Source organism: Pelodiscus sinensis, chromosome 17, assembly GCF_049634645.1.
Source record: "Pelodiscus sinensis isolate JC-2024 chromosome 17, ASM4963464v1, whole genome shotgun sequence".
Lineage (NCBI taxonomy): Eukaryota > Metazoa > Chordata > Testudines > Trionychidae > Pelodiscus > Pelodiscus sinensis.
This window is the reverse complement of record NC_134727.1, coordinates 39274663-39286765: the sequence shown is the minus strand read 5'-3', so window position 1 is coordinate 39286765 and position 12103 is coordinate 39274663. Positions and strand designations below refer to the sequence as shown.

At 57.8% G+C, this 12103-nt stretch overlaps 2 protein-coding genes across 3 annotated transcripts in view; both read right to left on the bottom strand.

Annotated features, from left to right (window-relative positions):
* The window catches only part of CYFIP2 (cytoplasmic FMR1 interacting protein 2), a 78153-nt gene extending 77239 nt beyond the window's left edge, over positions 1-914 (bottom strand). For both annotated transcript variants that reach the window (XM_075900621.1, XM_075900623.1), the window contains exon 1: positions 755-914. The gene's annotated coding sequence lies outside the window, so the exon portion shown is untranslated. The remainder of the gene's footprint in view (positions 1-754) is intronic.
* Positions 915-5598: 4684 nt separating this feature from the next.
* ITK (IL2 inducible T cell kinase) overlaps positions 5599-12103 on the bottom strand; it is a 58353-nt gene continuing 51848 nt past the window's right edge. Inside the window, exon 17 of the mRNA XM_025179060.2 lies at positions 5599-11932. Coding sequence (XP_025034845.2) covers positions 11861-11932 — 72 coding nt within the window. The 3' untranslated portion in view covers positions 5599-11860. The remainder of the gene's footprint in view (positions 11933-12103) is intronic.

The following is a 12103-nucleotide window of genomic DNA, read 5'->3' as shown; positions in this document are numbered from 1 at the left end:
CGAGCCACTTGCGCCTTTTATTTTCTGCCCGGGCTCTGTGGCCACGCTGGCTGTGTACCCCGCCGTCCATTTCCCTTTGGGCCGCCCCATTGTTCTTCCACACCCATGTCCTCGTGTCCACGCAGCACGGCTCCGATATGGGCTCGAATTAAACGCTGCCCTTCTGGCCAACTCCTGGCAATGAGGGGAAGCGGCTGCGGTGGGAGGCTGCTGGCTCCCCCAGACTGCAGCCTCCTGCCAGCCCCTCACTCTAAGCTCATCCCATTTGCTGCAGAGGGGAAGGGGGGGGGGGGGAATTGGGCCCTTTAGGCTGCCTGGCGGGTGCACTAGAATAAACAAGGAGGCTCTGGATAAGCCCGCAGCATGCTGGGATCGCTCATCCTGCAACAGCCCCTGCGCTAAGCTGGGCCCCGCAGCGCTCTGTGGCTCGCAGGGCGCAGCTGCACCTGCCCGCGGTGCTTTGCATGGGGACCCCGCACCCCAGGGCCCGTGCAAGCCCGGGGAGGGGGGGCTGCGAGGCACCCCAGGCAAAGCCGGGCAGGGCTCCATGCGGGGCCGGGGGCTGCCTGCCTGGGCGAGCTGTCATGGCCCGGGGCCAAGCGCCCCCCCAGCGGCCGGGATCCCCCTGTTGCGCGGTTCCAGCCCGGGCAGGGCGCAGCGAAGCGGCACCGGCCGTGCCCAGCCCGGTGCTCCCCGGGCCGCCCGGCGCCCCCTGCCCGCGGCGCCCCCAGCCCGGCCGGGCCCCGCCGCTTACCGGCCGCGAGAGGATGCTCCGAGCCGCAGCCGCCTGCGCCGCGATCGGTGTCAGACACACAAAGAGCAGGAAATGGAGCAGCAAGTGCACTTCCTGCGCTGCGCGCCCGCTGCGCGCCCCGCCCGCCTGCGGGATGCTCCGTGCGCCCGCGCCGCGCCGCGCTGCGGGGATGGAGCGACTGGTCCCGCCCTGCGCGCCCCTCCTGCCACGCACACCCGGCACCCACCCACCGCCCTCCCCCTGCACCCACACCCTCCGTCAGCTCACACCCGGCACCCACCCAGCGCCCTCCCCCTGCACCCACACCCCTCCGTCAGCTCACACCCGGCACCCACCCAGCGCCCTCCCCCTGCACCCACACCCTCCGTCAGCTCACACCCGGCACCCACCCAGCGCCCTCCCCCTGCACCCACACCCTCCGTCAGCTCACACCCGGCACCCACCCACCGCCCTCCCCCTGCACCCACACCCTCCGTCAGCTCACACCCGGCACCCACCCAGCGCCCTCCCCCTGCACCCACACCCTCCGTCAGCTCACACCCTGCACCCACCCACCGCCCTCCCCCTGCACCCACACCCCTCCGTCAGCTCACACCCGGCACCCACCCACCGCCCTCCCCCTGCACCCACACCCCTCCGTCAGCTCACACCCGGCACCCACCCAGCGCCCTCCCCCTGCACCCACACCCTCCGTCAGCTCACACCCTGCACCCACACCCCTCTGTCAGCTCACACCCTGCACCCACCCACCGCCCTCCTCCTTCACCCACACCCCTCCGTCAGCTCACACCCTGCACCCACACCCCTCTGTCAGCTCACACCCTGAACCCACCCACCGCCCTCCTCCTTCACCCACACCCCTCCGTCAGCTCACACCCTGCACCCACCCACCGCCCTCCCTCTGCACCCACACCCCTCCGTCAGCTCACACCCTGCACCCACCCAGCGCCCTCCTCCTGCACCCACACCCCTCCATCAGCTCACACCCTGCACCCACACCCCTCCATCAGCTCACACCCTGCACCCACCCAGCGCCCTCCTCCTGCACCCACACCCCTCCGTCAGCTCACACCCTGCACCCACCCACCGCCCTCCCCCTGCACCCACACCCCTCCGTCAGCTCACACCCTGCACCCACCCACCGCCCTCCCCCTGCACCCACACCCCTCCGTCAGCTCACACCCTGCACCCACCCAGCGCTCTCCCCCTGCACCCACACCCCTCCGTCAGCTCACACCCTGCACCCACCCACCCTCCTCCCCCTGCACCCACACCCCTCCGTCAGTTCACACCCTGCACCCATCCAGCGCCCTCCCCCTGCACCCACACCCCTCCGTCAGTTCACACCCTGCACCCACCCAGCGCTCTCCCCCTGCACCCACACCCCTCCGTCAGCTCACACCCTGCACCCACCCACACCCCTCCGTCAGCTCACATCCTACTGCCACCCACCCACCGCCCTCCCCCTGCACCCACACCCTGCGAGGCTGATCTGAGGAATAGAAAATCTTCCCTCTGTGGAGACACAAACAACTGGGCTTGTTTGGCCTGATCTGAAGAAGGTGGAGGGAAGATCTGAGCGCTCTCTCTAAATACACCCAAGGGAAACATACCAGGGAGGGAGAGGAGGGATTTCAGTTATGCGCCAGTGTGGCCACAAGAACAAATGGATAGATACAGGCCTCCAACAAGTCTGGGCTTGAAATAGAATCACAGAACTGGAAGGGACCTCGAGAGGTCATCGAGTCCAGTTCCCTGCCCTCGTGGCAGGACCAGGCGCCATCTAGATCAGCCCTGACAGGTGTCTGTCTAACCTGCTCTCAAATATCTCCAGAGATGGAGATTCCACAACCTCCCTGGGCAATTTATTCCAGTGTTTAACCACCCTGACAGGGAGCTTTTCCTCATGTCCTACCTAAACCTCCCTTGCTGCAATTTAAGCCCATTGCTTCTTGTCCGATCCTCCGAGGCCAAGGAGAACAATTTTTCTCCCTTCTCCTTGTTGCACTCTTTTAGGTACTTGAAACTGCTACCATGTCCCCTCTCAGTTTTCTCTTTTATAAACTAAACAAGCCCAATTCTTTCAGTCTTCTCTCTTTGCTCCTGTCCTCTAGAACTTTCATCGTATTTGTTGCTCTTCTCTGGACCCTCCCCAATTTCTCCACAGCTTTCCTGAAAAGCGGTGCCCAGAACTGGACACAGTCCTCCAACTGAGGCCTAGTCAGCGCAGAGCAGAGCGGAAGAAGGACTTCTCGTGTCTTGCTCACAACACTCCTGTGAAAGCCGCCCAGAATCAGGTTTTATTTTTTTGCAATCTGATGAAGGTTTCTGTCCATACGAGGAGGAAGTTCTAGCACAGCCTTCCAAGGGGAGTTGTGGGGGCAAACATTCGAGCTGGCTTCCAGTACTAAGTAGGATACGTTTATGGAGGGAATGGGATACTGGCAACAAGGCCCAATGGGTAGAATTTGAAGCTAGACAAATGAGTACACAAAATAAGGTGGAAGGCGGTAACAGAGGGGGGATTTATCCTCTGGAGCAAGTTTCCAAGGGGTGTTGGGGAGTGTCCTGCTCTGGAAATCTTTAAGTGAAATGTGGATGTTTTTCTATGCCCGTACGGTCACAGCTAGTGGACTTGGAACAGTAATAAGCCAGGGAAGTTCTGTGGCCTGATTCATACAGGAGGTTGCACTGGGTCAGGGGTGGCCAACCAGATAGAGACAAAGAGCCAAAATAGCTGTGGATAGAGTGTGAAGAGCCATGTATTATATATTTAGTTGTATTGATGGGGGGGATGTATGGGGATGGGGGGGTATAGACAATTTGAAGTGCCTGTTTCCCTCTAGCTTGTTGATCTCTGGTATGGTTTACTCGTTTTTTTACTTATGAAGATGATGGCTTTTTTCTAGTCCTAAAAATTCAATCTGTCCCAGACTGCAAATCTGAGAGGTTCAAAACAATATGGGAGAGACCCACATCTCAGAATAATGGCTTCAGCCTGGCAAACAATCGCCTCTGAATTTTCTTTAAAGAAACCCAGTGTAAACTAGGTACATGCTGATTCTTTTTTTGCCCTGGGATTTAAATATGACATCTGTGTTGGCTGCCTTATTCTGCATCCATGAGGACTTTCAGTTTAAGGTGTTTCAGCCCCCCTGCTCTAACCCAATCCCCCCTCTCCCTCAGAGCCAGGCATCCCCCAGCCTCCCTGCAATAACCCAATGTCCTCGTCCTCCCCCAGAGCCAGGCACGCCTCTCCCCCCACTCTAACCCCATCCCCCTCACCTCCCCCAGAGCCCGGCACCCACAGTCCCCCTCTTCCCCCTGCTCTAACCCAATGCCTGGGTCCTGGAGCTGCTGCCACCATGCGCTTCTCCCTCCAGGCACTGGGGCACGTGTGCAGAGGGGCCGGCCGGGAGCAGTCTGGGCGTGCAAGAGCCACTTTTCTTTAAGCAAAGAGCCGCATGCAGCTCGGGAGCCGCAGGTTGGCCACCGCTGCACTAGATGATCACCGGGGCTCCTCCAGTCTTAAAATCTAGGACACTCTGGGCACAAAGTTTTAAAAGGATAGCGCTCAATGAAGTGGCCGTTCAAGCAAAACTGTGTTGGGTAAGGGGCTGATCTCAGGCTGGTTCTTTGCCTAAAAATTAGCCCCACCGTTGGGAAGCTGGCTGCCGAAAAGCCAGTGCTGGCGTGATCCATGTCTTTCAAAGCCTGTGACGTGAAGTCAGGCATCCATGATGTTCGGGCGCCCACGTGTGAGCTCGGTAGTTCCCAGAGCTGCTTGGCATCTGCCAAGGGCTGCTCATTTCTAGGCGAGCATCGTGGGAGGGTCGACAGAGGGGGCAGAACGCAAAGAGATCCCCTTTCGTCTCATACACAAATGCGCAACGTTGCTCCGCCTGGAGTTGTGGTCTGACTAGCGTGACTGTCTGCTAGAGCGGGGGTTCTAAACGTTTTGGCCTGCAGCCCACCCCACCCAATGACAGCCTTTCCACGGACCGCCAGCCAACCACCCAGATGACAAAAAGAGTGCAGGAGCGGGTGGGGGTGCGAGGTTGGGGTGGGAGCGGGCTGGGGATGGGGGTCAGGCTGCGAAGTTGGATGCAGGAGCAGGCTGGGAATGGGGAGTCTGGGCAGGAAGGGGATACAGCAGTGGGGTGTGGGCAGGAGAGGTGTATGTGAGGGGGATGGAGGTAAGGGGTCTGGGCACTTCCGCTGCTCCCAGACTCCGCCCCCTGCTGCTCCCATTGGCTGGGATTCCAGCCAATGGGAGCAATGTGAAAAGTGGCCAGGGAAGTGGTTCACCGTGTTGTCCATTCCTCCAGCCGCCAGGGGAAGGGGAGCAGCAGCAGCAGCATGCAGATCTGCTTCCTCCCTGGAATAAGCCAGATCTGGCCTGTGAGGCTTGGGGCTCCCGCCCAGCGAGAAGCTGGTGCTGGCACTCCAACCACACGAGGGGCTGCAGAGCTGGAGCAACAGTGCAGGCTACCCGCTGTGGCGGGGAGGCGGGCGAGCCCTGAAGGGGTCTGCAGACCACACTTTGGCTACGTCTACACTGGCATGATTTTCCAGAAATGCCTTTAACGGAAAAGTTTTCCGTTAAAAGCATTTTTGGAAAAGCGCATCTAGATTGGCAGGATGCTTTTCCGCAAAAGCACTTTTTGTGGAAAAATGTCTGTGGCCAATCTAGATGCGCTTTTCTGCAAAAAAGCCCTGATCGCCATTTTCGCCATCGGGGCTTTTTTATGGAAAACAAATCTGAGCTGTCTACACCGGCCCTTTTGCGCAAAAGGACTTTTGCCCGAACGGGAGCAGCCTAGTATTTCCGCAAGAACACTGACAATCTTACATGAGATCGTCAGTGCTTTTGCGGAAATTCAAGCGGCCAGTGTAGACAGCTGGCAAGTTTTTCCGGAAAAGTGGCTGATTTTCTGGAAAAACTTGCCAGTCTAAACACAGCCTTTGAGAACCGCTGTGCTAGAGCTAATGAGCAGCTAAAACAGGGAGGCTTACAGCTGGGGGAGCAAAAGGAGAGTTTATGCTACTAAGGGGGACCCGCTCACAGTTTCCCCTGTGCTCATCAAGCTGTTTCAGTGAAACAGACTGTGACAGGGTAGGCAGAAGGGGTTAAAAGCCTGTGGGCAGAGGAAGTCCCGCCCCTCCACCCAGACTGGGCATGCTCCAAGTGTTGGGCAGTATAAAAAGGAGCAGCTCTACTCGGTCTGGGCTAGATGCTGGAGAGGAAGGACTTGCTGCAGGAGCAGAGGGACCCCAGCTGGAGACCCAGGAGACAGCATTGAGCCCTCAGAGCCGGAGGAGCCTTAGGGAGAGGCTGGTGTTGTGGACCCAGAGACCACATGGAGCACCCAACACTGGATCTGGTAGGAAGTGGCCGGGGGGGGGGGGGGGGCGAGTACCTCCCACCTGAGTGAGCTCAGCGTGTTGCGGCGGGATTCCCTGCTGAGTGAGTGGCGGATCATGCCCCCACTGACAGGGCCCTGGGTTGGGGCCCGGTGGAGTAGGGTGGGCCTGGGCCCCCTTACCAGGACTACTGCCCCAAACCCCTGTGTTACTGACTCTGGCCATTAGGCGGTGCTGCCCCAAACCCAGGGGCTACACTATTGAATCAGAACAGACCGGACTGTCAAAGGGCACCAGCGGCCTGGCAGCCGAGCTGGCGGTGTCCACACCCCTTGCACCAGCCCCGGCAGGCCAGGCTGTGCATGCGACAGGGGCAGTTGTATCCATTCCCTGTGATGAAAACCAGGTGGCAGTGGGCGTGGACATGGAATATCCCCTGCCACCGAGCGCCTCAGGCAGACGGTGTGGGACTGGTTCCGCGCTCCGCATGCTACCAATGTGCTGGGTGTCACCGCCCACCGAAGGGATTCTGGGTCTCTCAGGGTGGCTGAGGGAACAGCCCAGTGACGGGCCTGCTGATATTCTCACCTCTTCTTTGCTGGGGGCTGCAATAATTGGACCAAATAAAGTCGCATGAGACTAAAGCCGGTCAGACAAGGAGCCAGCATAGGAAATAATTGTGTGTAATACACACACGCTGGCCTCTGGCAGCCCCCTCTGATCCCAGCGAGCTGGCGCAATAGGAGTGAGCAACCCCCCCCTTGGAGGCATCGACATAGTATTACCCCCATTTTAAAGATCGGGAAGCTAAGGCACAGAGCGGCTGGGGCGACACTATGTAGCACTCGATGTCTAGTGACCGGCCCCCAGATCCATAGGTGGGCACTTCACTCGTGTGACAGTGTGACGGCGCTTTAAGAGCAAAACCCCAGCCCTGAGAGACGGCTGCCAGCAAAGCCCCAGCTGAGGCTGCTCTGCTGATGAGGGCCCAGCTGGGGCCTGTATAAGGAAGGCCTCCAGGAGGGAGAGGGAGAATCTCTGCTGCTCTGGAGAGAGAGCACTAGGGACAGGGCTGCCAGGGAAGCAGGAGGCTTCCCGGAGGCAGAGCAGGGCTGGGGAAGGGAGGCAGGGCTGGGGATGCCCTGGCCAAGTCAGCTCCCAGGCTGCAGAGCCTGAAGCAGCCAGGTTAGGCAAAGGCAGCAGGTCCACCCCCCTTTGCCAGCGTTGAGTGGCCACTTCAGCGGCAGTCTGCCCCGGAGGCAGGGGCTAGCTGGAGGCTGGCCGTGGGTCCCTGAGGCAAGGTGGGGACAGGGGAACTGGGTGCTCCCTGGGAGGAGACCTGGGTGCCCTGTGGAGGGGAGGATCCTGGAGTGTCAGTTGGGTAAACACCCCCCCCCCCAGAAGGGGGTGCAGAGAGACGGGGCGGGCACGGCCGGAGGGCAGCGTCCCGGAGAGGAGGCCGTGGTCAAAGAGGAACATGGGGAGACACCAGCGAGAGGGATGCGTCCAGGGGGCAACAAGCTAATTCCCGTGACAACTAGGCTGCCTTATTTCCAGCAGAGTTCTGTGCCCTCTGCTCTGTCAAAGTCGGGGGTACCCAGGGCACCTGTAACGGGGTGTCTGCCCCGCACTGGCAGCAGATGGGGCCATGGGAACCCGAGGGCTCTGTTAGCTCCTGGGTTACACCCGGAGGGTGTTTATCAGCCCCCACGGGGCCATGAAGAGCCCAGCTCAGAGCAGTGGGAGGGACTCGCATGGAGGCAGGAAGCCTCAGGGGAGAATAGGTCCAGGGCCCCTTTCCGGGGAAGGGGACTTGGGTGGAAGTCTGGGAAAGCAGCCTTGGTGGGGGAGGGGAGCACTTGTTGTGAGCCTGGATAAAAGGTCTGGAAGTGACCGTTAGGGAGAAACCCCTGGGAGGAGCCGAAAGGAGTCTGCCGAACTGGAAGGGGCTGGGGAAAGGCCCTGAGGGGAGCAAGCGAGGAAGAAGTTCAGGGGAGTAGCATGGAGGCTGGGTGAGCAGACCTTGGCTGCGGGCTATAGGGTCCTCCAAGTGGGGAGTCTGGGTCCCACCACCCCTCCACTGGGGGAAGTGAAGTGAAACCGGATTCAAGAGGTTAGTGCCGCAAACCGTGAGGCAAGGGGTGTAAGGCCCCCTGGGCGCAGAGTCTGAGGCAGGAGACTTAGAGTCACTGACTTTCGATGGTGGGATGGAAGGGGACATTCCCAGCAGGCCAAGTCGCAAGTACCAGAACCAGAGTGGCTGTCAGCAGGGGGCGCCAGAGAATAGCCTGCTCCACCAGGCCCAGCCACAAGGGGGCACACTGGCCGCTCAGTGGCTCTTCTACAGCCCCCCCCTCAGAGCATAGGGTTTGGCCATCCGTGTGTTGTGTGATTGTCCGTCTTTAAGACAGTACGTTGGGCAGTGCCTAGCACCCAGGGCCGGCCCGAGCCGTTCGTGTGCCCCAGGCCCAGGAGTGCGGCACCGCTCCCAGAAGTGCGGCGCATGCACGGCCCTGCCCCTGCCCGGTCTGGCAGCCCCACACGGTGCCCCCTACAATGGGGCGCCCCGGGCGGAAGCCTGGTCAGCCCGTAGCTTGGGCCAGCTCTGTTAGCACCGTGTGTACATTCTCCCCCCAGTTTCCAGGTGGGGTACCTGCGTGAAAAATTCAAACACCCAGTGGTCACAGGACAACTCTATGAACTGTATTCTAGATCTATAAACTGTACACAACAAATCGTTAGGCAAGAAGATCGGAACATTCTATGTAACAGTCCTGTTTAATGCAATAGATTGAGACTAATAAATATTTCCTTTATCTCCCCCGGGAATAAATACTGTCCTAAAGGCGTTACCCACAGGGGCAATATTGCAACTACAAGCACCTGGGCAACCAGGATGCGGAGGGAAGGAGTTGATGCTGTGACAGGTCCCTTACAGGAGGGGCTGGCATGCACGGAGCTTACCTCCTGCGCAAGGGTCTGCCACAGCTACATCCCTTGTGCTTGGGGAAGATTAAGCACCTCTTCAGTGCCCGGGTCTAGACAGCGTCCCTCTGTCGACAGAAGGATGCACATCAAGCACGTTGAAATTGCTAATGAAGTCGGGATTTAAATACCCTCATTAACATAAACACGGCCGCCGCTTTTTTCCAAATGGGGTTTTTTCGGGAAAAAAAAACAAAAAACCCAGCAGTCTAGACGCGGATCTGTCAAAAATAAAGCCTTTTTCGACAGGTCCTGGATTCCTCAAAAAATGAGGTTTACAGGATCTGTTGAAAAAGGCTTCGTTTTCAACAGATCCACGTCTAGACTACCGTTTTTTCGAAAAAATAAAAATCAGTTCTGAAAAAAGCAATGGCCATGTTTATGCTAATGAGGCACGGGATAGTTAAATCCTGGATTCATTAGCAATTTCGACGTGCCTAATCTACATCTCTCTGTCAACAGAGAGGTGTGGTCTGGACCAGTGTTTCTCAACCGTTCTGAGCCTCATTCATCATACGCCCGGCAGTTAAGTTTGGGTGGCCCCCTCAGAAACTTATTGTGGCCCTCTAATGTTCCGTTTTTTCCCATGTGGCCCCCTAGAAGGAAGGCGTGTCCCCTGGGGAGCCACATGGTCCATGTTGAGAACCACTGGTCCAGACCCACTCTAGGAGTAAAGAGTGGGGGAGCTGCAAGGGAGGAGTCAGGGTTATGGCCAGGTAACCCCCACTCCAGGTACAGTCCCATATGTCCTGGGCCACTCACAACTCCCCCCAAGCTCCCTAGGGTGCAATTCCCCATGGTCCCCTATTCTGGGCAGCAACTGGAGGCCAGATCTGATGCCACAAGAACATGGCAGTGGGCGAACTGAAGCCAGTGGGGAGGAATGAAGAAAAAGCAGGTGAACTCCAGGCCTTGCAGAATTCCATTTGTGGCGGTTCATGCCCCAGCCTCTAGCTGAGACTATCGAACGGAGACCGGGAGCCAAACGTCCCCGCCATGTTCGGATCCCAGGGGCTGGGGCAGACCTGTCTCCGGTTGTGAAGGCAGGCGACCTGCCAGGGAAAATGATTCATGCTGATGTTTCAGGTGTGTCTAGCTAAGAAATTAATGCAGAACAAAATCCAATGGGGGAGAAGAATGAGATCGGCGCAGTGCCTAGCAAGTATGGGAAGTGAGTCCAGTGGCTAACAGAGAAATCCTCCAGAGCCTTCCCTTTCTCCGTAATGCTTAGCAAAAAGTCCCAGCGTGCGCTCTGTTTTGGAGGCTGGTTCTGGGGAGAGGAATGTTCCTGGACTTGCTAGAATATTAGATAAGTTACATGAACATGGAACATAGCTTCTTCCAATGCTGCCACACAGCGTCCGGCACCATGAAATACCCGGTCCGTCCGATTCCTGTAGAAGCGCTGATTATAAAATACAGGCCAGCGTTTTCCACGCTACTAGGCAAAAGAGTGCGGCATTGGTAGCTGTATATGCGGTCGGGGACGGAGTCTGGTCTCCATTACACCCGTGGAAAGCCACTCCCGTTAGGAGTTCAGAAGGCTCGATACGTGGCTCACCGAAGAGGTGAAAAGGTCTTTGTGGGGAGGCTCCGTTGCTTTCTTGGGTGGATAGAGGGAGTGGGGTCTCCTTTTATTATCACAAGTGCCTGGAGCACTTGTACTTCATTGTGGCATTGCATCCCTCAGCCTGCACCTCCCGGTCTCCTCCACAAAGCCCCGTCGTCCAGATGGGAAGTCTCCGCAGGGCCCGTTGCATTGCCACCCACCGCTGCCTCTTACCTTGCTTCAGAAAACACACCAGTTCCTGGGGAGCTCTCGAAAGGAGCCTTTCACCTCAGGCAAGGAGACCCAGAGCTCCTGCCCGCCTCAACTGCCCTAGACGTGATCTGCACTGACAAACTGTCCTTTGTTGATCAACTGCGAGCTCTTTGGAGGCCCGTTTTTTCCTTCTGGAGAAGTCTCCATGGGAATTTTGACACCCATATTCTTCAGCTTTGGGTCCCCCCCGCCCCCGCACACATCCCGGTCTGCACCAGAAAGTCTGTGTGTGGGTTTATCTTTCTCTGTCCCCCACTAACAACATACCAGAGTTGAAAGACCTTGCCATTTCATTCATAGTTTTCTCAGGTGCACCTATGTTACGCCCTCCAGAATCCTACACCCCTTACCCCAGAGCGGCAGAGCAAATCATGCTAAGACGACAACCCAGTCTTTAACCCTGCAACGTACAGGGCGCAATGGGTAAGCCCAGCCAGAGCGCCTGTCTGCTCTGTGTGTCGGAGCTGGTCCCAGTTGATCCGGCCATCCCTTTCCGCTCCAGACTGGCTGTGTCACAAATCTGGAAGCATCCGAATGGTTCTGAGAGAGACAAAGCAGCTGAGGTAATATCTTACGCAGAGCTCCTCTTGTCGGTGATGAGACACCTTGTTCAGGGCAGGCTAAAGTGTCTGTTGTGTGCATCTAGGGGTGGAAGCACAAAATCTGAGGGCACGCACTGAGCCCAATTCTCAGGAGAAGATGAGAAGCCTTTCTCTGGGACCTCTGCTAAATTGCTGGTCTGGTTTGTGAGAACCTTTCCCGTGTTCCCAAGCCAAACATTTGACTCCATCTTTTCTCCGTGGAGCTCTTGAGAAGGATTGGCCTGGCTAGAACTATTCTCTCAGGTCGGAAGGGTTTTGTTAATGCTTCATGTAGGGAAAACGCTGTCCAATCAGACGTCTTGCTCACCTTCACCCAGTGAGCCATTGTCCCGATTAAAGGTCAAATTCAGAGATCTCGCCCAGCTGGTAGAGCAGGATGGAGAAGGAGGGTCGGTCTTCTTTCCTCTGCGGGAGAAAGAAAAGAAGGCCATGAATCTCCACCGTGGACAGGGCTGCAGGGGGCAAGAGAAAACCTTGTCACGGGCCAGAGGCTGACTGGTAGCAAAGGTAAAACCAGACCTTCAAGGGGGAAAACAGAAGTGAAAATGTGACTGAAATCATCATAGGACGCAAAGG